This window comes from Sapajus apella, unplaced genomic scaffold (assembly GCF_009761245.1).
Source record: "Sapajus apella isolate SASKATOON/1434 unplaced genomic scaffold, GSC_monkey_1.0 scaffold118, whole genome shotgun sequence".
Lineage (NCBI taxonomy): Eukaryota > Metazoa > Chordata > Mammalia > Primates > Cebidae > Sapajus > Sapajus apella.
In genome coordinates this window covers 4,172,265-4,199,041 of record NW_022437058.1, presented here as the reverse complement: position 1 = coordinate 4,199,041, position 26,777 = coordinate 4,172,265, and the positions used below count along the sequence as shown (strand labels likewise).

General features: G+C 37.9%; 1 protein-coding gene, 1 long non-coding RNA gene and 1 pseudogene across 7 annotated transcripts in view; 1 reads left to right on the top strand and 2 right to left on the bottom strand.

Moving 5' to 3' along the window:
* CENPP (centromere protein P) overlaps window positions 1-26,777 on the top strand; it is a 279,890-nt gene that overhangs the window by 21,211 nt on the left and 231,902 nt on the right. For all 6 annotated transcript variants that reach the window (XR_004263557.1, XM_032260495.1, XM_032260492.1 and 3 more), the window contains one exon: window positions 655-743. Coding sequence is in view for 5 of the 6 variants with exons in the window: in XM_032260495.1 (XP_032116386.1) it covers window positions 655-743 (89 nt within the window). In the remaining variant the exon portion in view is untranslated. The remainder of the gene's footprint in view (window positions 1-654; window positions 744-26,777) is intronic.
* On the bottom strand, window positions 672-25,041 carry LOC116538226. Its single transcript, XR_004263558.1, has 4 exons — window positions 25,029-25,041; window positions 14,991-14,992; window positions 8,549-8,558; window positions 672-748 (listed from the first exon to the last, which is right to left on the bottom strand). It is a non-coding gene; the product is annotated as an uncharacterized LOC116538226 (long non-coding RNA).
* LOC116538225 lies at window positions 13,827-14,787 on the bottom strand (annotated as a pseudogene).

Here is a 26,777-nt window from a genome sequence, read left to right as displayed (position 1 = left end):
ACCAAGCCCAGCTAATTTTTATTATTTTTTAGTAGAGATGGGGTTTCATCACATCTGCCAGGCTGATCTCAAACTCCTGACCTCAGGTGATCCACCAGCCTCGGCCTCCTAAAGTGCTGGGCTTGCAGGTGTAAGCCACTGTGCCCAGCTGAGATTGAACGTTTTTGTACATGTAAATTGTTTTTTACTTCTGAATTTTTAGTTAATATCCTTTGCCGTTTTTTTTTCCAGCTTTTTAGTGTCCCTTTGTCATGTTTATGGTAAATATTTAGCTCAGTTTATTGCTTCTCTTTTATTATAAGATCATTTTTTTACTTAGATATATTGTGTTTTTATTTAATCATATTTGCTAATTTTTTTCTATTTTTGTTTAGAAAGTCTTTCCTCAATAATAAATTAAAAGTTTCTATTTTCTCTTTATATTTTATTGTTTCAGTGTTCCATTTACATAAGTAATTCATCTGGAATTCCTTTTGGTTTTTGGTATAGAGTAAGGATCTGACTTCATTCTTTTAACAAATAACCAATGTTTTTGGTATAATTTCTTGATTACTCTTTTATTTGGTGACAGTTCATTTTGCATATTTCAAAAGTATTTTTATCTTTTTGAAGTTTACCATGCTTTGATACGTAAACTTTTTATCTTTGTTTTAGAATAAGGAGAGATTATCTTCTGCTGTTACTGACCTCAACATAATAATGGAGCCCACAGAATGTTCAGAATTAAGTGAATTTGTGTCTAGGTAAGCTATTTTACAAGTTTACTCTTTTAGACAAAAAAGGTAAATTTACACTTTACTGTTTTAAGTTTACCTTTTCCTTTTCTTAGTAAGTAAATAGGTCTTCTCTGAAAATATAACACCATTACTGTGGCTTTTACTTAAGCCCCTATTCTCTATATCTATTATTCTTTCATTTAATTTATATTTATTGAACACTCACTATGTGCTGGGTATTAAAATTAAAATGTGAGCAAGAAAAGATCTAATCCTCAGTCCTCGTGGAATTGACAGTCTAGTTGAGAAGTCAGATATTAATCAAATAATGGCAGAAGTAAATCTTAAATTATGACTATGTTAAATGCTACAAAGGAGAGTTACATAATGCTGTTGAACTATATATCAGGAATTTTTGTTTTTTATTATTTTTATATTTTATTTTAAAATTAGAGTTGAGATCTCACTATGTTGCCCAGGCTGCTCAAGCAATCCTCCTGCCTTAGCCTCCTAAAGTGTGTATCAGGAATTTGACTAGCAGAGAGAACATGAAATCATTTCCTGAAGGTTGAGCTGACATCTGAAAAATGAGTAGGTGTGAACTAACAAAGAGGAAATAGCTTTCCTGTGCATTGTGCTAGCAGGGAGCATGATGTCTGTGAGCAATTGACACAGGGCCAGAGTGACCGGTAGAGGCAAGAGCATAGGAGAATGGTGTAAGTTGAGGCTAGTAAATTAGGTAAGGTCCATACTACAGGGAATTTGGTATGAAGAGTTTTATCATAGTCCTAGGACCAAGTGAAACTATTAAAAAGTTTTGATCAGGGCCTGAGGAAAACAGAAGTATGGCATCCTAGAAAGAATTATTCTGGATGCTATGGAGAAATGGAATGAAGGGGTACAATCATTGATACAGGTGAGTCAATGACTAGTCTTTTAAAACAGTTCAGGCAAGAGAAGTTTGTAGTTTGGACTGAAATGATGGTACTTAGCTAGATGAATTTTGGGGATACTTAGGAAGCAAAAAGAGTGGGCAATGGGATTGCTTGAATAAAAGGAATTAGAGTTCATTCATAGGTGATAACTCTTCCATTATGGTGGGCCTGTTTGCTGATAAGGGGAAGTTGGAAGAGGGCCATTGTCTGGTGAGATTATGACTTTATTTTGGACATATGAGACTTGAGTGCCTTTGAAAACTCTGAAATAAAAATGTGAAAGAGGCAGCACAGAAGAGGTGGGGGTGAGATATAGAACACTGAAATTATCTTCTATTCGGTAGGAATTAAAGCCTTGAGCAGGAGTGAGGTTGCCTAGGAAGGACTATAGAGTGAAACTAGAAAAGGGCCTAAACCTAAGCCTTGAGGAATTCTTAAATATACTGGCTGAATAGAAGGCAAGGATCCTGCAAAGGAATTAGAAAAGGAACTGTTTGAGAGGTAGGCAGAACACCAAGAATGTGTTGTGTCATGGCAGAGATCACATACTTCCTTTTGTTCAGACCATGGTTTGGAAGTAGCATCTGCTATTTGGAAATTACAAAAGGAAGAATACTGAGATATCTTATAATAATGAGCATATTATAGTCACTTAATATTTAATCTCAGCCATTTGGGTAATTTTTTTAGACTGGGTTCCATTTGTGGAGAGTCGTATTTTAGAAAGAGTGTTGAACATAGGTCAGAAGACCTGGATTTTAGTCCAGATTCAATGACCTAGTGCAAGTTACTTCTCCTTTTGAAGCTTCTTTCTTCTTTATCTCTGCTGTTATGTAATTTAAATATTATGTGCCTAAATATGAATTTATTTTTAGTTTTTCATTATAGATCTGTAGTTTTCATACAGGATTGATATCTTTAATTTTTGGAAAATTTTAGTCATTATTTTATTGACTCTTGCTTCTACCTTGATCATCCCTTATCACAGTCTACCTTCACTTTAAGTAGTAAACATTTCACATGTACTGTAAGAACAACAGTATACTTTCCATTTTTTCCCCTCAACCATTGTATTATTATTGTCATACAATTGTCATACACTTTTACATGTTCCTGATGCCTCAGGGCATTGTTACTATTTTTGCCTTAGACTCAATTATTTTTTAAAGCAATTAAAAATAAGACAAAACTTGCTTTGTTTTGTTTTTTGAGATGGAGTCTTACTTACTCTGTTGCCCAGGCTGGAGTGCAGTGGCATGATCTTGGCTCACTGCAACCTCTGCTTCCCAGGTTCAGGCAATTCTCCTGCCTCAGCCTCCTGAATAGCTAGGATTACAGGCACCCAGCTACCATGCCTAGCTAATTTTTTTTTTCTTGGTAGAGACAGGGTTTCACCATGTGGGCCAGGCTGGTCTTGAACTCCTGACCTCAAATGATCCACCCACTACGACCTCCCAAAGTGCTGAGATTACAGGCATGAGCCACCGCACCTGGCCAACAAAACATGTTTTTGTATATTTATCTTCATTTTTTCAGTTACAACATTCTTCATTTCTTTATGTCGATTCAGATTTCTAACTTATGTGCTCCTTCTTCCGTAAGAACTTCCTTTAACATTTTTAAATTTTTTTTTTTGAGATGGAGTTTCGCTCTTTTTGCCTGGGCTGGAGTGCAATGGCACAATCTCAGCTCACTGCAACCTCGCCTCCGGCGTTCAAGTGATTCTCCTGCCTCAGCCTCCCAAGTAGCTGGGACTGCAGGTGTGCACCACCATGCCCGGCTAATTTTGTGTTTTCAGTAGACGGGATTTCACCATGCTGCTCAGGCTGGTCTTGAACTCCTGACCTCAGGTGATCCACCCGCCTCGGCCTCCCAGAGTTCTGGGTTTACAGGCATGAGCCACCACACCTGGCCCTTTAACATTTCTTACTATGCTCGTCTGTTGGCCATAATATCTATCAGCTTTTCTTTCTCTAGAAAAGTCTTAATTTTGCCTTCATTTTTTGAAAGATATTTTTGCTGGCCATAGAATTCTGAATAGATAGGTTTTTAAAAAATATGTATCTTTAAACATATTCTTTCATGATCTGGATTGCATAGGTTGTGACAAAAAGTCTGCTATGATTGTTATCTTTATTTTTCTGTATTAGTGTGTCTTGTGTGTGTGCTTGGGGCTGCCTTAAATCTTTCTCTTCATTTTGCTTTTCTGTAGTTTGTGCTATGTTTAGGGTATATTTGTGTGAAAATTATCAACCATATCTTTTAAAGTATTTATTTTGCCTTGTATCACTAATGACATATATGCTAGGCTATCTGACATATTGTCCTAGCATTTGGATGCTCTGTTCTATTCCTTTCATGCCTTTTTGTGTGTGTGTTTCAGTTTGGATAATTTCTATTAACCTATCTGCAACTTCACAGACTCTTTCCTCTGTTGAAGTACTGGCTGCCCGTGGGCCCATTTAAGGAGTTGTTGGTCTTACTTGTAATGCGTTTTATTTCTTTTTATTTTCATATTCCCTTGTATGGATGTACTAGAGTTTTATTCAATTACCCATTGAAGAACATTTGGGTTATTTTCAGTTTTTGGTGAATATAGCTTATTATAGTAATATACACATTTATGTAGCATATTATAGTGTATAATATATATAATGTAAAGATATTATTTTTATGTGTGTATATATATATATATACGTGCACATACATTCATGCCTTTACAAACATTCATATGCTATAAATATGTATATTATACACACAAACATACATGTATATGCTGTTGTGAACATTCACTAGAGATTTTTGTGTGAATACAAGTTTTCTTTTCTCTAAGGTAAATAACCAGAAGTGGAATTGCTGAGTCATATATGAGTATGTTTAAATTCATAATAAACTGCCAAACTGTTTTCCAGAACAATCATATTATTTTGTATTCTTACCAGTAATGTATGAGAATGATTGTTAATATTTTTGTGAATTAATTTCTGATGGTCACCTAATTTTATATGTAATAGTCCCAGAAATTTATTGTTAGAATAAAATTTTTAAATTTTTTTTTTTTTTTTTTTTTTTTTTTTTTTTTTTTGGGGGGGGGACGGAGTTTCGCTCTTGTTACCCAGGCTGGAGTGCAATGGCGCGATCTCGGCTCACCGCAACCTCCGCCTCCTGGGTTCAGGCAATTCTCCTGTCTCAGCCTCCTGAGTAGCTGGGATTACAGGCACGCGCTACCATGCCCAGCTAATTTTTTGTATTTTTAGTAGAGACGGGGTTTCACCGTGTTGACCAGGATGGTCTCGATCTCTTGACCTTGTGATCCACCCGCCTCGGCCTCCCAAAGTGCTGGGATTACAGGCTTGAGCCACCGCGCCCGGCCCAAATTTTTAAATTTTTAACCTAAATTTCTCTTTATGTTTGTTTTATACTTGAGAGGAGACATTTGGAGTTGTTTTTGTTTCTTTACTACTTTAGTTGAAATTGAAATGTGTTACTGCCAACATTTTATGAAAGAAATCCATGACATCTGTTTTACATTTAGTGAAGTTTGGACTTTGCTTAGGAAAAATAGATAAATTGCAATCATTATTACAGCTGTGAGAGCCAACACCCACACCCACACACAAAATTTCTTTCTATATGGAAAACTCTTACATACTGTAGTACAGTATCCTTTATGAAGATGCAAATGGAAGAACGAAGAAAATTGTTAATCTTTTAAAGCTCATTATAAAAGAACAGTCTTTTCCTCTGCTTGTGTTTAAACTTGAGTCATCATAACTTTTAAGATTATTTTCATGGCTTACTCCCTCATCATATGATTAAGAATTTATTTTTTGTTCACTTGTTTGATGGAGAATGAAATACCATGTCACTTCGGCCTTTAAGCTCTAGTGAACAAACTTCTGCTCTTTATAGGCCCATATTCTTTGGAAAACAATTTTTTTCAGATGCTAAAAATTTTTTTAAATAGCTATCAGACTGACTTTTAACACATGATCTCCAGTGTTCCCTATAAAGTATATGCTTAGGCAGTTTTGTGTTAATTCAACTATTCTTTTTTGATCTTTGTTTTCTGTGAATCTATTTGGGTTTTTTTTGTTCTTCTATTGCCCTTTCTTGCCTTCTTTTAGATTATTTAACTTGTTTTCCTATGGTTTTATTGTGGCAGAATACTTACAAAATCTTCTAACTCAACCATGTTGAAGAGTAAAATTCAATGGTAGTAAACATTCATTATGTTGTACAACCATTACTACTGTCCCACAACGTAACTCCCTTCTCTTTTAAAACAGAAACTTTGGCTGGGCATGGTGGTTCACGCCTGTAATCCCAGTACTTTGGGAGGCTGAGGCAGGCAGATCATCGGGTCAGGAGTTCGAAACCAGCCTGGCCAGCATGGTGAAACCTGGTCTCTACTAAAAATACAAAAATTAGCCGGGCATGGTGGCGTGTGCTTGTAGTCCCGGCTCCTCGGGAGGTTGAGCAGAAGAATTGCTTGAACCAGGGAGGCAGAGGTTGTGGTGAGCCGAGACCATGCGACTGCACTGCAACCTGGGTGACAGAGCGAGACTCTGTCTCAAAAAACCCAGAAACTTTGTACTCATAAACAGTAACTCTCCCTTCTTCCCGCTCCTCATCCTCTAGTAAGCAACATTTTACTTTTTGTCTGTATGATTTTGATTACTCTAAGTACCTTATGTAAGTGGAATCATATAGTATTTGCCCTTTTTTTTTTTTAGGTAGAATCTCACTCTATTGCCCAGGCTGGAGTACAGTGGCGTGATCTTGGCTCACTGTAACCTCTATCTCCCTCCCAATTCATAATTGAGTTCAAGTGATTCTCCTGCCTCAGCCTCCCAAGTAGCTAGGATTACAGGCATGTGCCACCACACCCAGCTAATTTTTGTATTTTTAGTAGAGATGGGGTTTTGCCATGTTAGACAGGCTGGTCTTGAACTCTGGTCTTGATCTATCTGTTTCAGCCTCCCAAAGTGCTGGGATTACAGGCATGAGGCACTATGCCTGGCCAGTATATGCCTTTTTTTTTTTTGACTGGCTTATTTCACTGAGTGTAATGTTGTCAAGTTTGATCTATGGATCATAAGTCAGAATTTCTGTCTCTCTTTCTTTGTCTTTCTTTCTCTCTTTTTTTCTCTCTCTCACTCTTTTTTCTTTCCTTTTCTTTTTTCTGTACCACACAAGCTTTAATTGCATCATTTATGTAAGATAGTCCTGGCCAGGTGCAGTGGCTCACACCTGCAATCTCAGCACATTGGAAGGCCAAGATGGATGGATCACCTGAGGTCAGAAGTTGGAGATAAGCCTGATCAACATGGAGAAACCCCATTTCTACTAAAAATACAAAAAATTAGCTGAGTGTGGTGGCGGGCACCTGTAACCCCAGCCACTCTGGAGGCTGAGGCAGGAGAATCACTTGAACCCGTGAGGCAGAGGTTTCAGTAAGCCAAGATCATGCTACTGCACTCCTCTAGGTGACAGAGCAAAACACCATCTCAAAAATCAAAACCAAAACCAAAAAAAAATGATAGTTCTGTGAATCTGTCCAACTGAGAGAAGACAGGGCCTTTTCTCTCATGCCTTTTACTTAAATGTAAATAATCACAATTACAAATCAAATTTACAAATGTTGACTAAATAATGACTTTGCTCCTATTTTAGTTATGATTATCAGCATAAAACGCCTTTTTCCAATCCACACAGCTATAGCCTCCTCAGTAGTACTGCATCACCCTAGAAAATATGCCTTCAGGCTCCTTCCCATCCCCCAAGGCAGCAGCCAATCCTTGTTGCCTCCTTTTGGCCAAAGCAGCCCAACTTTTACAAGTCTTTGGTTCATAGATGGCTAGATCTGAAAGTACTTTCACATTAAGCTCCACCTGGCACTTAATTAAATTGAGAGTGAACACTGGGTACTTAAGGCTGTGTTCCTGGGGGTCAGCTTTAATTTGGTTAATCCAGAGTATTCTCATACAGCTGGTGCTCGACTTATGACCACGATGGGTTCCGACAGACCGGTCGTAACACGATTTGGTCTTAAGTTGAGTAGGCTATATGTACAGTACTGTGGAATGATGTTATAAAAATCTTTAAGTCATATTTTGTCATAATTTTCTTTCATTATTGTTATATATCATAATTTTCTTTGTTCATTTTATGCCATTTGTATCATCTCTACACCATTTTGTTTCTTATTTTTACATTCGTCAGGTTTAAGTAAAACACTGCATTACCAGTACAACTGGTTTAATATTTGCAGAACATACAAAATTACAAAATACAGGTGCATACAAAAATACAAAATACAGGTGTAAAAAATACCATAGGAAACATTTTCCCAATTGCAAAACATATCAAAATATATAAACATGTACGAAACATTTTATTGGCCGCTGGTGCTTGGCTGCGGATCGTTGATGTCGTCATCTGAGGCAGCAGTTGGGGTTACCGGAGTTGGTTTTTTCATAAACATGGTGAGCTTTGTCTGAATTGTATGTTTCTTTTTTTCTTCATAAATTTCACGATACGGACGAAGCACATCGTTCGCCATCCGTTCAATCCTTGCAAATTGTTCGATGTTTGGGTCCATTGCTTCGAAATGTATAAGAAGTTTATTGGGGACTGGGCGCGGTGGCTCAAGCCTGTAATCCCAGCACTTTGGGAGGCCAAGGCGGGTGGATCACGAGGTCAAGAGATCGAGACCATCCTGGTCAACACGGTGAAACCCCGTCTCTACTAAAAATACAAAACATTAGCTGGGCATGGTGGCACGTGCCTGTAATCCCAGCTACTCAGGAGGCTGAGGCAGGAGAATTGCCTGAACCCAGGAGGCGGAGGTTGCGGTGAGCCGAGATCGCGCCATTGCACTCCAGCCTGGGTAACAAGAGCGAAACTCCGTCTCAAAAAAAAAAAGAAAAAAAAAAAAAACGAAGAAGTTTATTGGGAGGGGTTTGATGAAAAATATCCAAGACACAAAACACAAATTGCTGTACCGAGTCTGGGATAACAGTTGAAATAGTGCACGTGGAGATGGTAGTGCTGCTGGAAGCTGGTGGGCACTGTCGTTTGCCCAGCTGGGCAACGTTTGTGCTGCCAGATGCGGAGTAGTCGTGGCTAGCGATTGTGGTCGTAAAGTCGAATGGTCATAAGTTGCATAGGTTGTAAGTCCATCAATACCTGTATTTCTCTTCCTCAGTCTTTTGGCTTTAGTGCATGTATTAGGGCTTTCTAGAGAGATTTATATATATATATATATTTTATATATTATATATATATTTTATATATATATATATTTTATATATTATATATATATTTTATATATATATATATTTTATATATATATAAAATAATGGATATATATATTTAGGACTCCTATATATATATATATAAGTCATATATATGCTTATGTATAGAATAATAATATATATACTATATATAAATATATTATACATAGTAATAATATATATACTCCTATGTATTACTATATAAACATATAGGAGTATATACTATAATAATTACCACAATAATATTACTATAATAATATATATAGTATATATTTATCGTCCTATATATAAATACATATTATAAAAATATATAATATAGCTGTAATAATTATATAAGAAACACATTTAATAAAATATATAAACATATATATTGGACCTCTATATATAGAAGTATATATAGAAGCATGTATATATAGGACTCCTATCTATGACTATAGATAATTTATAATTATGTAAATACATATATAATTTATTATATAAATAATATATAGGACTCCTACATATATGAGTCCTATATATACTTAGTAAATTATTATTATATATTATATTAATAATATATATAATCGTTTCTATATAGGAGTTTATTAAATATTAACTCACATGATTAGGAGGTCCCACAATAGGCCATCTGCAGGCTGAGGAGCAAGGAGAGCCAGGCCGAGTTCCAAAACTGAAAAACTTGGAGTCCAATGTTCGAGGGCAGGTAGCATCCAGCACGAGAGAAAGATGTAGACTGGGAGGCTAACCCAGTCTAACCTTTTCACATGTTTCTGCCTGCATTATATTCACTGGAGGCTGATTAGATGGTGCCCATCCAGATTGAGGGTGAGTCTGCCTTCTCCAACTCACTGTCTCAAATGTTAATCTCCTTTGGCAGCATCCTCACAGACACACCCAGGATTAATGCTTTGCATCCTTCAATCCAATCAAGCTGATACTCAGTATTAACCATCGCAAGCCCACCCCTTGTTAACATGAACCCATACACATCTCCTAAGATCATACATAATCTTCAAATAAAGACAATAATAATCGTAATTACACCTAACATAATTATCCTTCATGTACCTGGAAATGCACTGATCTCCAACCCAAATACTATTACATAAAGTTAATTTGTAAATGCTGATATGAAGTCAATAAATCATAGGTCAGATGAGAAAGGGGAATGGAAATAAAATGAAGATATTTTCTTAGTACAAGTGTATATATGCACAAACGTTTTAAACAAAAAAAGGAGGAAATACTCATGACAATTACAGTCCCGGTTTCTGCAGCTGATCATGTGGTTGTGGCTGGTATTGAAGACTACTTTCTTCTACTACCCATTCTGTATTCCCTTTGCCTTCAGCAAGCACCTCAGCAGGTTGTGTTTTTTTTTCCTGGTGGAGTGACCCAAACCTTCATTCCTGAAGGTCTGAGCCATTTGTAGTCCAGCTTGGATTGGGCTAATGTAGTTTCCCATTAACCTTAAACACAGGGCATGGTAATACTAAGAGATGTTCTAATGGATTTCTTGTATTCCATGCATACTCTTCCTTACCTCCATTGTGGAGTAGTAGACTGATTTTATCTTGATAATCTGGGTAAGTCATCCCAGTCAACACTGTAACTCCCTTCTTAGCCTGTTGACTTAAAGGTAAGAGGAGCCCAAAGTGTCCAGGTGGCAATCTTAACTTCCAGTTTAATGGGATCGTTGTTGTGGCTCCTGGTAGCAGTGTTCCTCCCTTTGGATCTAAGACACAAATGTTGCTGCGTATGACCCAGTTTATGGCTAGATGGGTCAGAAAGCGCCCCAGTTTATAATAGGCAGTACAGGTTGCATGGTGACTTGACGACTCATAGTCAAATGTTCAGTTTCCACCAAAGCCTAGTAACAGGCCAAGAGCCGTCTCTCAAAAGGATAATAATTATCTGCAAAAGATGGCCAATAATTCTAGTGCGTTTACTACTTCTTGCTTACTGAATCCAATCAGCATAATGTCATCAATGTAATGGACCAGTGTGATATCTTATGGAAGTGAAAAGCAATCCAGGTCTCTCTGAATAAGATTATGACACAAAGCCAGAGAGTTGATGTACTCCTGAGGTAGGACAGTAAGGGTATATTGCTGGCCTTGTCAGCTGAAGACAAATTGCTTCCAGTGGGCCTTATGAACAGGAGTGGAGAAAAAGGCATTTGCAAAGTCAATAGCTGCATACCAGGTACCAGGAGATGTGTTCATTTGCTCAAGCAATGAAACCACACCTGGTACGGCAGCTGCAATTGCAGTCACCACTTGGTTAAGCTTATGATAATCCACTGTCATTCTCCAAGATCCATAGTCTTCTGCACAGGCCAAATGGGAGAGTTGAACAGCGTTGTAGTGGGAATTACCACCCTGCGTCTTTCAAGTCCTTGATGGTTGCACTAATCACAATTTCTCCAGAGATGTGATATTGTTTCTGATTTACTATTTTTCTAGGTAGAGGCAGCTTTAATGGCTTCCATTTGGCCTTTTCCACCATAGTAGCCCTCACCCTACCAGTCAGGGAGCTAAGATGGGGGTTCTGCCAGCTGCTAAGTATGTCTATGCCAATTATGCATTCTGGCACTGGGGAAATGACCACAGGATGAGTCTGGGCACCCACTGTACCTACTGTAAGTTGGACCTGAGCTAAAACTCCATTAATTACCTGACCTCCATAAGCCCTTACTTTAATTGGAGGACCACAAGACGTTTTGGGTTCTCTGGAATCAGTGTCCACTCAGAGCCAGTGTCCAGTAGTTCCTGAAATGTCTGATCATTTTCCTTTCTCCAATGCCCAGTTACCCTGGTAAAAGGCTGGAGGTCCCCATTCAAAGTTGCAGGGTCCCATTCTTTTCCAATCAATGCCCTTACTTTAACTGTAGACACGTGGCAAAGCTGTGCATGCACCTTTCATTGCAGGTCAGCCACTCACATGATACGAGCTTGTGTCTGTTTTTCCACAGGAGGTAAAGACTCTCACTCAGGGCAATCTTAGCAGATTTGAGGCTCAGTATCTGCTTCTGAAGCCAGGAGACAGAATCCCTGAGTTCATAATTTTCTTTCACTACTTTTTCCTCTGAACTTAAGAGCAACCAGCCAGCTTCATTATGTTCCTTTGTTATCCCTTCCTCTGTCACTAGACACTTGGGTTGTTTCCATGTTCTAACTAGTATTAATAGTGCTGCTGTGAACATGAGTGTACAAATATCTCTTTGAAACTCTACTTTCAAATCTTTTGGGCATATGCCTGTAAGTGAAATTACTGAATCATATGGTCATTCTGTGTTAAATTTTTTGAGGAACTACCACAGTGTTTTCCACAGCTGCTATCTGTTTTTTGCATAGAATGTTCCATATATATCTGTTAGATGTAATAGTTGGTTTACTGTGTTGTTTAAGTCCTCTGGTTGTTCTATTCATTATTGAGATTAGGACATTGAAGTCTCCAATTGTTATTGTAGGACTTTCTGTTTCTTCCTTTAATTTAGTCAGTTTATGCTTCATGTACTTTGATGGTCTGTTTATTAAGTGTATAGATGCTTATAAGTGTTACATCTTTTCGATATATGGAAGCTTTTATTAATACAGACATATCTTGGATATATTGTAGGTTTGGTTCCAGACCACCGTATATGGAAATATGGCAATAATGTGAATCACATGAATTTTTTTTGGTCGAGCAGTGCATATTATAGTCATGTTTACATTATACTACAGTATATTAAGTGTACAATGCCGTTGTATCTGAAAAATGCCATTTTTTTATATGGGAGTGGTTCATGGCACCCCAAAACAATTCCCATAGTAACAGCAAAGATTATGGATCACAGATTACCATAACAGACAATAATAATGAAAAATTTTGAAATATTGGGAAAATTACCAAAATATGACAGACATGAAGTGAGCACATATTGTTGGGAAAATGACACCAATAGACTTGCTTGACATGGCATTTCCACAACCTACAGTTTTAAAAAATACAGTATCTGCAAAGCACAATAAAACAAGGTGTACCTGTATATAGTGTTCTTGTCTCTTGTAACCTTTTTTTGATTTAATGTTCCTGCAATTTCATTTTATGCCACTTTAACTTAAAAAAAATTTAGAAGACCTGTGTTACTTAACAGCTCTATCCCCAGCCTTTTCAATTATTGATGTTACAAACTTATATATTTATATGTTGTGTACCCCAAAATGTAAACTAATAATTCTTTAAATGCATTGGTTTCTTAAATTACATAGAAAATATGTGGGGTCACAAATGAAAATTACAATAATAATAGCTTTTAGACTAATTTTTAAAAAACATATTAGTCTATAAAATCATGCAGGAAACAGTCACATACTAATTGTTGCAAAAATACTAGCTTTTATAATTTCACATGTATTTACCTTTATTGATCTTTTTGTTGTTGTTATTGTTTAACTTTTTTTTTCTTTTGCCTTTTTCCATATATTCTAAGAGGCTTTATTTTTTAACATGTCTTCAGGTTACTGTCTAGTGTACTTTCTTTCACTCTACGGAATTCCCTTGACCATTTTTTACGGAGAAAGTTTAATGATAAACAACTCCTTCAGCTTTTGTTTACCTGAGAATGTTGTAATTTCTCTCTCACTTTTTTTATTTTTTAATTTTTGTTTTATTTTTCTTTTCCCCAGCTACATCCCTTTGATCATCTCCCTCACTTTTAAAGGATGATTTTGCAGGATATAAAATTCTTGGTTGACTGTTTTTTTTTTCTTTTCTTTTTTTTTTTTCAGGATTTGGTATGTTTTATTAGAGCAAATTTTTAGCAAAAGATGGCTTTTATTTACAGAATTTAATAAAAAAGGCTTAATGATTATCCTTGAGTCCACGTGGTTTGGGTACTGTCCAAACCACGTGGACTTAAGGATAACCATTAAGCCTGTTAATGTATTGTCTTATTTTCAGTTTACATACAAAGTGGTTTTTTTTGTTTCATATTCATAAAAACTCCAATATTGTAAATGACAAATAAATCCTCCTGTCCCTTAATTAAATATACAAACAGCTTGAAAAACATGAAATTTAAATTGGTTTAATCTTGAAGTGTAATCCAATGAGACTGAAAACTAAACTTTTCAAGTCTTATGTCAAGTAGCAAAATACTTGAAGACCTTCAGGATCCTTTGACTGATTTACATGAATAAGAGAACCTATTTTTGATGTGGCAAAAGTATGTGTTTATCTCCAATGACAATTTCAAGCTCCTGTCAGCCAACCCTGTCGGGGGAGGCCGCAAAGCCTCATCTTCTTTTATAATTTCACTGTCATCAATAATTCTTTTCAGTTCTTCCATTACAGTCTTGTGCACATAAGCCTCTTTTCTGATCATGACATCATTTATTTTTTTTAAAGAGCATTTATTTATTTATTTATTTGAGATGGAATTTCGCTCTTGTTACCCAGGCTGGAGTGCAATGGCGCGATCTCGGCTCACCGCAACCTCCGCCTCCTGGGTTCAGGCAATTCTCCTGCCTCAGCCTCCTGAGTAGTTGAGACTACAGGCACGCGCCACCATGCCCAGCTAATGTTTTGTATTTTTAGTAGAGACGGGGTTTCACCGTGTTGACCAGGATGGTCTCGATCTCTTGACCTCGTGATCCACCCGCCTCGGCCTCCCAAAATGCTGGGATTACAGGCGTGAGCCACTGCGCCCGGCATGACATCATTTTTGTAATTGCTATTGTTGGCATATCTAAGCTTTCCATCCAGCTGAAATTTGAACTCCAGAAACTCATGTCCAAACTTGCCCTTGTGCCCTGCATAGTAGCACAGGTAGAAATTGCTGGCCATAGACATTTTTGTCCCTGGTAAGCCTGCCAAAAACCCAGCCCTTTTTTCCTTTTCTTTTAGCACTTTGACTATAATCTGCTCACTGACTTCTGGCCACCACGCTTTCTGGTGAAAAATCTGCTGATCATTTTACTGAATATCCTTTGTATGTGACCAGTCACTTTTCTGTTGCTGCTTTCAAGATATTCTCTCTTTCTTTGTCTTTTTACAGCTTGATTATAATGTTTCTCTATGTGGATCTCTGAGTTCATCTTGAAGTTCTTTGAACTTATTGAATTTTTTTTTTTTTTTTTTTTTTAAGATGAAGCTTTGCTCTTGTTGCTCAGGCTGGAGTGCAATGGGGTGATCTCAGCTCACTGCAACCTTTGTCTCCCAGATTCAAGCAATTCTCCTGCCTCAGCCTCCCAAGTACCTGAGATTACAGGCATGTGCCACCATGCCTGGCTAATATTTTATATTTAGTAGATACAAGGTTTCACCATGTTGTTCAGACCGGTCTTGAACTCCTGACCTCAGGTGATCCACCTACCTTGGCCTCCCAAAGCGCTGGGATTATGGGCATGTACCATTGCGCCTGGCCACTTCTTGGATGTTTTATACTCCTGTCTTTCATCAAATGTGGGATGTTTTAACACTTTATTCCTTCAAATATTCTCTCTGCTTCTTCCTCTCTTTTCTCTTGACAGTGTTCCACAGTTTCCTTACTTTTTTTGTTGTTGTTGAAATGGAGTCTCCTTCTGTCACACAGGCTGGACTGCAGTGGCACAATCTTGGCTCACTGCAATCTCCACCTCCGGGTTCAAGCAGTTCTCCTACCTCAGCCTTCTGAGTAGCTGGGATTACAGGTACCCACCACAATGCCCAGCTAATTTTTTTTTATTTTTAGTAGAGACAGGGTTTTACCGTGTTGGCCAGGCTGGTCTTGAACTCTTGATCTCAAGTGATCGTCCCGCCTCAGCCTCTCAAAGTGCTGGGATTACAGGCATGAGCCATCATGCTCAGCTAGTTTCATTCCATTCTGTTCACTTTTCTCAATCATTTTTCTTTTTATTTTTCAGACTTGATAATTTCTATTGTCTTATATCCAAGTTTGCTGATTTTTCTTTCTGCCTACTCAAATCTGCCTTTGAATTCCTCTAGTGAATTTTTCACTTTAATTTTTGTACTTTTCACTTGTGGAATTTGTTTTTGGTTTTCTTTTAGGTTTATTTCTTTTAATATTTCTGTTGTGTTCATGTATCATTTTGTTGACTTTCTCCACATCTTTCTTTAGCATTTTTAAGACAGTGTTTGGGAAGTCTATATAGTACATCTACCCTCAGATTTTTTTTCAGGGATAGTGTCTATTGATTTATTTATTTTTTATTTCACTAGGCCATTCTATTTTTTTGTATGCTTTGTGTTTTATTGCTGTTGTCAAAAAGGGCTTGTTTGAACCTAATAATGTAGTAACCCCCAAAGTCAGATTCTCCCTCTACCCCAGCGTTTGCAGGCTTTTTTATTATTGTTTATTTATTTATTTATTCATATTTTTGTAGGTCATCTCTGTGCCAGGGATCAACTTGAGGTATAAACTTAAGGTCTTCTCAGTTTGTTTCTGGGTCTGAAGCTTTCTATGGGTATATGCAGTCTCTTCCAGAATCTCTCCTTATATGCAGTTATTGGTCAATATCCTAGTCTTGATTGTCTGGCTCTTAGAAAGGGGAAATGGAGAAAATAAAGGTGGGGATAAAAGGGGCTCTGGCTTTTTAAATCCCCTGGAAATCACTCCAACCAGAGGATGCAGGGTTTTCGAAAGTGTATGCATGTGTAACTACAGTGGCTGCCTGACACTTTGTCTACACTTCCGTCATAAGCAGCAGCAATCAGTGATCAACACACAGATCCCTTATGGTTGGAAGACATAGTCCTGTTTTTTGCCCTCTCTGGCTTCCATAAGCTGTGTGTAAGCTGCTCTGGTTTTATACTCACATGACTGCCTGCCAGGGGGTTGGGGGTGAAGGAATGGGTAGCTGCTGTTATATTAAGAGCTGAAATTTACTAAAATTAATCACAGTTTACCATTGAAGTCCTTCTCCATGCCTTTCCCTGGATTTGCCAGCCTTCATTAGACTCAGAGTTTCAAAATAGTTGTATCAGAGAGATTCTGCCAGCGAAATTGTTATATAAGTGGAGAGATGGAATTTTGGTACTTCCTATTCTGTCATCTTCTCAAAACCCTCTCCTTTAAATATATTTTAATATTCCCTTTTAATTTATTTCATTCACGTTTCGCTATATTTGTGTCATTTTTTATTGGCTGCTGTAGGGATTGCAACATACATAACCTAACTTTTTTTGTGTATGTGTGACCTGCCTTGGAAACATAACCTAACTTTTAACAGTCTATTTTAGATTTGGTACTTTACCACTGCAATTATAGTCTCATAGTCCTATAACTACATGGATCACTTCCTCTCCCTACTATATGTGGTAGTTTTCATGTGAATTACTTTCACATGTATGTGCTGAAAAACTCCATTAGTTCAGTCTGGGCAACAAAGGAAGAAGACCCTATGTCTACAAAAACGACAACAAAATTAGCTTATTGTTGTGGAATATACTTGTAGTCTCAGATACTTGGGAGGCTGAAGTAGGAGAATTATTTGAGCCCAGGAGTTTGAGAGTACAGTGAGCCATGATTGTGCTATTGCACTCCAACATGGGAGACTGAGGGAGACCCTGTCTCAAAAATAATAATAATAATAATCCCATTAGATAATGTTATAATATTTTACTTCAATCATCATACATACTTTAAACAACTTAAGAAAAGACTAATAGTTTGCCGTATATACATCCCAATTTTTAATATTTCTGTTGCTCTTCTTGATATTGAGCCTTTTTAGGACATGTGACATATACATGGCTCATTTCCCATAAATACTTAAGTGTACATTTTTATTTTATTTTACTTATTTTTTATTTTATTTTATTTTTTTGAGACGGAGTCTCACTCTGTCACCCAGGCTGGAGTGCAGTAGCAAGATCTTGGCTCACTGCAACCTCCGCTTACCAGGTTCAAGTGATTCTCCAGCCTCAACCTCCCTAGTAGCTGGGACTATAGGCATGCACCACCATGCCTGGCTAATTTTTATATTTTTAGTAGAGACGGGGTTTCGCCATGTTGGCCAGGCTGGTCTCGAACTCCTGACCTCAAGTGATCTGCCCACCTCAGCCTTCCAAAGTGTTGGGGTTATAGGCATAAGCCACCAGCCTGGCCTTATTTTATTTATTTTGAGATGGAGTCTTGCTCTGTCATTCAGGCTGGAGTGCAGTGGTACAATCTCAGCTCACTTCAGCCTCCGCCCCCCAGGATTCTTCTGCCTCAGCCTCCTGAGTAGCTGGGATTACAGGTGTGTACCACCACGCCCAACTAATTTTTTTGTATTTTTAGTAGAGATGGGGTTTCATGATGCTGGCCAGGCTGATCTTGAACTCCTGACCTCAAGTGATCCACCCACGTTGATCTCCCAAAGTGCTGGGATTATAGACGTGAGCCACTGCACCTGGCTCAAATGTGTATTTTTAAGTTTAGAGATATTCCCCTATATAATTACGGCGTGGTGATCGACTTCATAAATTGACATTGATAAGATACTTTTATCTAATATGCTTTTCATATGCCAGTTTTCTTAGTTGATCTCATAAGAGATTGCATTTTCTTCTTCCCTGAATTACATGATCCATTCTAAAGTCAAATATTACCTTTAGTTGTCATGTCTCTTTAGTTTCATTTAATCTGGAGTTATTCCCTAGCCTTTCTTGGCCATTTTTCACTGTGTCATATTTTAAAAAGTTTTTCCTGCGAACCAGCCTGAGCAACAGAACAAGACTCCATCTCTGCAGAAAGTTAAAAAAAGAAAAGTTAGCCTGGCATAGTGGTGCATGCCTATACTTTCTAGCTACCTGGGGGACTGAGGCAAGAGGATCGTTTGAGGCTGCAGTGAGCTGTGATCATGCTGCTGCATTCCAGCCTGGGCCATTGGGCAAGACTTATCTCTTAAAAAAAAAAAAAAAGTTATTTCCACTTTTTTGTTTGTTTCTTTTTTTCTTTCTACTTTTTTTTTCCCAATAAAATGTTTTTTATTTTGTCTTTGATCTATTGTGACCGGTTGATGCTATGCCTTCTTAGGCAAATTCTGTATAGATGATATTTTGTGCTTCTCTTCATAGCTGTCCCTCATAGGTGATATAAAGTTTGTTCACTCAGTGAAACTGTTGTGTTTCTCCACTATATGATAACTGTTTTTTTCTCCCTTGCATCTAACATGCAGCCTGTGGGAACACAGTTGATGACTACACAGTTATTACTCTTTATTAATATTTGTTCCTCAATTTAGCATCTACTGATGATTCTTGCCTTATCTACTGTCTACTATGATGTTTGTAAAATGATGATTTTTCAATTCTAGCACTTCCTCCACATTTCTCAGTAGGTATTTGGCATTATGCTTAAGAAACAGATCACCATTCTCTTTGTATGTATATGTGTACATATTTATTATATGTATGGACTCATTCATTTTTTTCCCAATGATTTATAGTTTTTGACTTTTATTCTTTATTTTGGTGCTCAGAGTATCCCAGATTTGATCAGAGGGAATCTCTTTAAGCTGGCTCCTGAATCCATGTGTTAATTCCTCATTATATTTTTGGGCACTTTTTTATATTCTGGCATTAAAAGATTTTCCTGGCTCACAATATACCTGTCCTCCTTAGGTGTAGATTCAGCAACTTACCTGAGGAACCATTTTCTTTTAGTGGGAAATGGTATTAGAGACAGATCTGACACTAGGTCTGCTCATTGCTATTGGAGTGTCTTTGCTTCTTGATTCTTTCAACAAACAGTACTAGAAAATATGTATTTCTACATATTTATACGTGTATGTATATATACATATTTATACACACACATACAAACTTGTATATAAGAAATCATGATTCATATGATATGCATGTGCACGTATAGTCATGTGCCGTGTAACTACTTTTTGATCAGTGACAGACTACATATACGAAGGTGATCTCATGATTGCATTACTGTATTTTGCTGTACCTTTTCTATGTTTTGATATGTTATATGCACAGATGCTCAACACTGTTTTACAATTGCCTACAGTATTTAGTACAATAATGCTGTATGGGTTTATAACCTAGGAGCAACAGGCCACACCGTATGGCCTAGGTTTGCAGTAGGCTGTACCATTTAGGTCTGTGTAAGTACACTGTATGATGCTCCCACAGTGAATAAATCATCTGACAGTGCATTTCTCAGACTGTATCCCTGTCGTTAAGCTACACATGACTATAAATATTTACAAAATCATGAGTGTACACCATGACCTCCAGCTCTACTCCAATTTATCCCCAGTTTATAGTATGTATGGGTTTATATACATACTATTCTTTCTTCCATATTGAGAAACTTGACTCCTAGCAATATCGACAAATTCATCCGTTTGCCCAGTCCTATTGTTTTTTTTTTTTTTTTTTTGTTGTTTTTTTTTTTTTTTTTTGTGTGTGTGTGTGTGTGTGTGTGTGTGTGTGTGTGTGTGTGGTTTGTTTGTTTGTTTTGAGATGAGGACTTACTCTGTCACCCAGGTGGAGTGCAGTAGTGCAAACTCAGCTTACTGCCACCTCTGCCTCCCAGGCTCAAGTGATTCTCCCACCTCAGCTTCCTGAATAGCTGGAACCACAAGCACGCACCACCATGCCTGGCTAATTTTTTGTATTTTTGGTGGAGATGGGGTTTTGCCATGTTGCCCGGGCTGGTCTTGAACTCCTGAGCTCAAGTGACCCATCCATGTTGGCCTCTCAAAGTGCGGGGATTATAGGCATCAGCCACTGTACTCAGCCAGTTTTTTATTTTTTATTTTTATTTTTTGTAGTGAGGCCTGCTGTTTTTTTGTTTGTTTCTTTTGTTTTTTTAATTAGAAAAAAAATTTTTTTAAGAGGTAGGGGTCTCTATGTGACCCAGGCTGGTCTCACACTCCTGGGCTCAAGCAATCCTCCTGCCTTGGCCTCCCAAAGTGCTGGGATCACAGGCATGAGCTACTGTGCCTGGCCTGATAGTCTGCTTTTAATGGATTTTTAAAGCTTTTTCTATGATTTTGGTCTTGAAAGTCTTTATTTCATCTTTGGTTTTGAAAGATATCATCCTGGATATAGAATCCTTGGTTGACTGTTTTGGTTCTTTGGGTTTTTTTTCTCTTGAGTATTGTAGAGGTATTTTTCTGTTGTCTTATGGCTTAAGAGTAAACCTGCTGTGATTCTTCTTTATATTCCCCTGTATGGATGGAACTGGTGGTTGTGTTGGATACACAACTCTATTCATTTGGCCAAAATCTAAATAACAATAAAACTAAATAACTATAAGAGTGAATTTTACTGTATCTAAATTTTTAAATAAATACATATATGTTAAAAGCATATTATGTACTTTGCATTGTATTAGTCTCTAAGAATACAGTTGAACAAAATTTTCAATTTTACGAAGCTTACAACCTAGTGTATGCACAAAATTTTCAATGATACGTGGTAATTGATGATAGAGTACATGCAATGGGAATATAAATGCATAAAGTGTCTACTCTAGGGGAGAGTGAGGGATGGTATTAGCCCCAGGTCACCTAGGAGAGTGCCTTGTACATGGTTGGTGTTCAAACAGTTGTTGAGTGAATCATCTAACAAACACTTGAAAATATAAGACTGAAGTTAAGCAGGGATGAGACAGACAAGTCAGTGGTATTCCTTCATTTATTTGGCAATTATGTGTTGCCTATTCTACAGCAAACTATTGTCATTTGTGCTTAATATGTAGCAGTGAACGAAAGAAAAACCTGAACCCTGGAATTCCACTGTGCCTGGCCTATAACCACTCTTATCCTAGTGTAAATTATAAATTTATGATATTAAGGATAATGTACTTTGATGTATTTTCTTTCTTTTTTTTTTCTTAAATTAATGACTAACAGCATTGAATTAGAAAAGTTGTATAATCTTTGTGGAGTTCTTTATCTGCAAAATGAAAGAACTGGATAGAATTATTTCCAGGGTTCTGTCCCATTTTAAAAACATACATCTATGCATTAAAGAATAAAATATATCAGAAATGATGGAATTTACTGAAATTGAAATGATAGAGCTGTAGAAGAACATCTACAACTTAGATCTCTCCTTTATAACATGGGCTGATTGCCAGTACTTGGGGAATCTTTCTCAGCGAAACCAGATCTATAAAACACTGTTTCTTTGGGCCACCTACTAGGCATGGAATTACTTCATTTTATAGATTTCTTGTTGTTTGGTATTACTTGTGGCACAGATTCCTTCAGTAAGTATATATGCCCACCACCATTTACAGATTACTCAACTGATGTAGTTAGAAAGAGTCCTCAATAGGCCCGGCACGGTGGCTCATGCCTTAGTCCCAGCACTCTGGGAGGCCGAGGCAGCCGGATCACGAGGTCAGGAAATTGAGACCATCCTGGCCAACATGGTGAAACTCCATCTCTACTAAAAATACAAAAGTTACCTGGGTGTGGTGGTACACGCCTGTAATTCCAGCTATTCGGGAGGCTGAGGCACAAGAATTGCTTTAACCCAGAAGACAGAGGTTGCAGTGAGGTGAGATCCCACCACTGCACTCCAACCTGGCGACAGAGTGAGACTCTGTCTCAAAAAAAAAAAAACAAAAAACAAGAAAGGGTCCTCAATAATAATGAATTTTATGTGCCAGATGCTTTCTTCAGTATTTGTGGGCTTTTTCTTTTTTTAAAAAAGGTATTATTTTTAAAAATAAAACACAGAAAAGGATAAAAAGCTATTTCTCGAAGGGATTTGGGAAGAAATTATTACTCTGTCTGATCATTGTACCGGTAAGCTGAATGATTATTATTAATCAGCTTAATGATTATTAAGCTGAATGATATTAATGAGCAAACATCATGCTCATTTTTTCAAACATCTGAGGCTGTTTTGAGGACAGTGTTTGAGAGGATCACAATTCAGTTAGTTCAATACTGACTTCCCCAAGAGCTCTCATGGAGTTACTGCAGGTTGAATATCTGTAATCTGAAATCCAAACTGCTCTAAAATCTTAAATGTTTTGATTGCTGACATGATACCTTAAGTGGAAAATTCCACACCTGGCTTGTGCAGGTTGCTGTCAAAATGCAGGACTACAACACAGTTTATTCAACATCCTCAGGGGAAAAAGACCCTCCCAGCTCTCTTCAGCTGCGGTAGCAGCATGCATTCATAACAGAACAAGACATCATGTCATTTATAAAATCAAAGCTAGATTAATAAGACAAAAAACTGTTGTTAATGAGGCAGATAACTGTGGAGGAAACATGTATTTTATTTTTATTTATTCATTCATTTATTTATTTTTAATTTTTTTTTTTGAGACGGAGTTTCGCTCTCGTTACCCAAGCTGGAGTGCAATGGCGCGATCTCGGCTGACCGCAACCTCCACCTCCTGGTTTCAAGAAATTCTTCTGCCTCAGACTCCCAAGTAGCTGGGACTACAGGCGTCCGCCACCATGACCAGCTCATTTTCTTTGTATTTTTAGTAGAGACGGGGTTTCACCGTGTTGACCAAGATGGTCTCTATCTCTTGACCTTGTGATCTACCAGCCTCGGCCTCCCAAAGTGCTGGGATTATAGGCGTGAGCCACCGCACTCGGCCTCATTTATTTTTTGAGACAGAGTCTCACTCTGTGTCCCAGGCTGGAGTGTAGTGGCACAATCTCGGCTCACTGCAACCTCCACCTCTCGGATTCAAGCAATTCTCCTGCCTCAGCCTACTGAGTAGTGGGGATTACAGGCGTGTGCCCACACCCAGCTAATTTTTGTTTTTTTTTTTTTGTTTTTTTTTTTTTTTGAGACGGAGTCTCACTCTTGTTGCCCAGGCTGGAGTGCAATGGCACGATCTCAGCTCACCGCAACCTCCACCTCCTGGGTTCAGGCAATTCTCCTGCCTCAGCCTCCTGAGTAGCTGGGATTACAGGCACGCACCACCATGCCCAGCTGATTTTTTGTATTTTTAGTAGAGACAGGGTTTCACCATGTTGACCAGGATGGTCTCAATCTCTTGACCTCGTGATCCACCTGCCTCGGCCTCCCAAAGTGCTGGGATTACAGGCTTGAGCCACCGCGCCCGGCCTAATTTTTGTATTTTTAATAGAGGCAGGGCTTTGCCATGTTGGCCAGGCTGGTCTTGAACTCCTGGCCTCAAGTGATCTGCCCAAGTTGGCCTCCCAAAGTGCTGGGATTATAGGCATGAGCCACCATGCCTGGCCTTTGAAGGAAACATTTAAAAATGGTTCTACAGGAACTATCCAGCAGAATGCCTCCTCATCCCTAGAGAACCCTTTTTTTGGTCCCACAATTGTTTATGTTTCTTCTCACCTAAAAAAATAAAATACAGTATACAGTAACATTTTAATCAAAACACAGCATCATAGGTGGAGACTGAAAGCCTACCATTGTTAGTTGTTGCTATTGTTTAAAATCTGGTAATTGGTATTTTGGTGATACTACACTGCATACATTATTTTTTCACTATTTAATGACGTCATATTTTTTATTGTTCTTATGTGTGAATAAATTAAGAAAATTATTGCTTATTGGTATCATAAATTCAGAATCAGGAACGATGGTGATGCCAAATAGCCACAGATTATTCACATGGGTAACTGAGATAGTGACACCTTTGCTTTCTCTTGGATCATTGTACACAAACTTTGTTTTATACACAAAATTATTTAAAATATTGTATAAAATTACCTTAAAGACCTGGACATTCTCCCCAAGATATCTCTTTATATATATATATGCAAATATTCCAAAATCTGAAAAAAAATTCAAAATCTGAAATGCCCCTAGTACCAATCATTTTTGGATAAGGGATACCCAGCTTCTAATAATTTTATCAAAATTAGGTTCAAATCAGCTTCTTGGGGCCATTTATTCAACGATCAAGAGCTGAACCAAATTAATCACCTTCATAAAAATATAACTATAGGTGCTGTGAAGACCAATTTCATGAGGTCTGTCTGGGAAGCAGTCCCAATGAGTTCATCATCTGTTACAGGACCTTTTGAGTGACCAAATATGGAGAAACCAAATCTCACATCTGGTATTTATATATTGTGGATAGTTTTTTGACTACTGACAGGCATCAGCAGCTTATATTTCACATCTGTCTATGTTCATATGTACTGCATGGTTAATATTTAAAAGTTAAGAATAAATTGGCCAGGTGCAGTGGCTCATGCCGTTAATCCTAATGGTTTGGGAAGCTGTGATGGAAGGATCGCTTGAACCCACGAGTTCATGACCAGTGTTGGCAACATAGTGAGACCCTGTCTCTACAAAAAAGAAATTGAAAAAAATTAGCCAGGTCTACCCTCCTATAGTTGTAGTTGTTAAGGAGGCTGAGATGGGAGGGTCACTTGAGCTCAGGAGCTCTAGGTTACAGTGACTTACAATCATGCCACTGCACTCTAGGCTGGGTGACAGAGCAACACACTATCTCTAAAAATAAATAAGTAAATGGGAGCCGATTTCAATAGCTTTTATTATTATTAACAATTAATATAGTGAGGCTAACAGATAAGGAGACAATTGCCATTAAAAATGCAGTTACGGTTCACAAGAGGAGGAGGCACACCACACCATAGTGGCCACATGAGGAGCACTGGGGTCAGTCAAGAGACAAATAGGAGAGGGGACACTGTGAGCCAAAGTCTTTGTTGTGGTTTCTGTGGGAAGTAATGGTTGAGGCAAGGTGAGCGGGCTTAAGCTTGGCTTGGTTGAATAATTTCAGTGGGCTCTGGATCAGAGGACCTGTCCCTAGTTAATCGTGTCTTGTACATGGCCCTGGGGTGATTATAGCAGGTGGATAGTGGAGAGGACTGGTAAAGAGAGAACCTGGTAAAGGAGGTGGTTGGAGGTATGGAATCTGGGCTAGTTGTTTTGCATTTGAAAAATTCACTCATGCTGGGTGCGGTGGCTCACACCTGTAATCTCAGCACTTTGGGAGGCCATGGCAGGCAGATCACGAGGTCAGATGTTCAAGACTACCCTGGCCAACATGGTGAAACCCTGTCTCTACTAAAAATACAAAAAAAAAAAAAATAGCTGGGCATGGTGGTGCACATCTGTAATCCCAGCTACTCAGGAGACTGAAGCAGGAGAATTGCTTCAATGTGGGAAGTGGAGGTTGCAGCGAGCCAAGCTGGTGCCACTGATCTCCAGCCCGGGCAACAAAGCGAGACTCCATCTCAAACAAAAAAAAAAAAAAAAAAAAAAAAGAAAAAGAAAAACTCACTCAAGGGCAAATTGTTGATTATCTCTAGAGACTGGCTCGGATTGCATTGAATTGGTCGATTGCTTTAGACAATATGGTCATTTTAATAGTATTAATTCTTCCAAGCAATGAGCATGGGATGTGCATGAGATGACACATTTGTAACTGATGTATAGAAACACTACTGATTTTTGTACATTGATTTTGTTCTGCAACTTAACTGAATTCATTTATCAAATCTAGTAGTTTCTTGTTGGGAGTCTAAGTTTTTCTAGATGTAAGATTATGTAAGCAAAGAGAGACAATTTCACCTTCCTCTCATCTAATGGGAAGGCCTTTTATTTCTTTCCTTTGCCTGATTGCTCTGGCTAAGACTTCTACTCCTATGTTGAATAGGAGTGATGGATGTCTTGTTCTAGTTCTTCCCCTGTTCAGTATGATGTTAGCTGTGGGCTTTTTGTATGTAGCCTGTGTTATTTTGAGGTATATGCCCTCTATACTTAGTTTGTTGAGTGTTTGAATCCTGGAAGGATGTTGAATTTTATCAAATGCTTTTTCTGCATCAATTGAGATTATTTGTTTCTTTCCTATATTTTGTTGATGTGCTATATTAAATTTATTGATTTGTATATGTCTA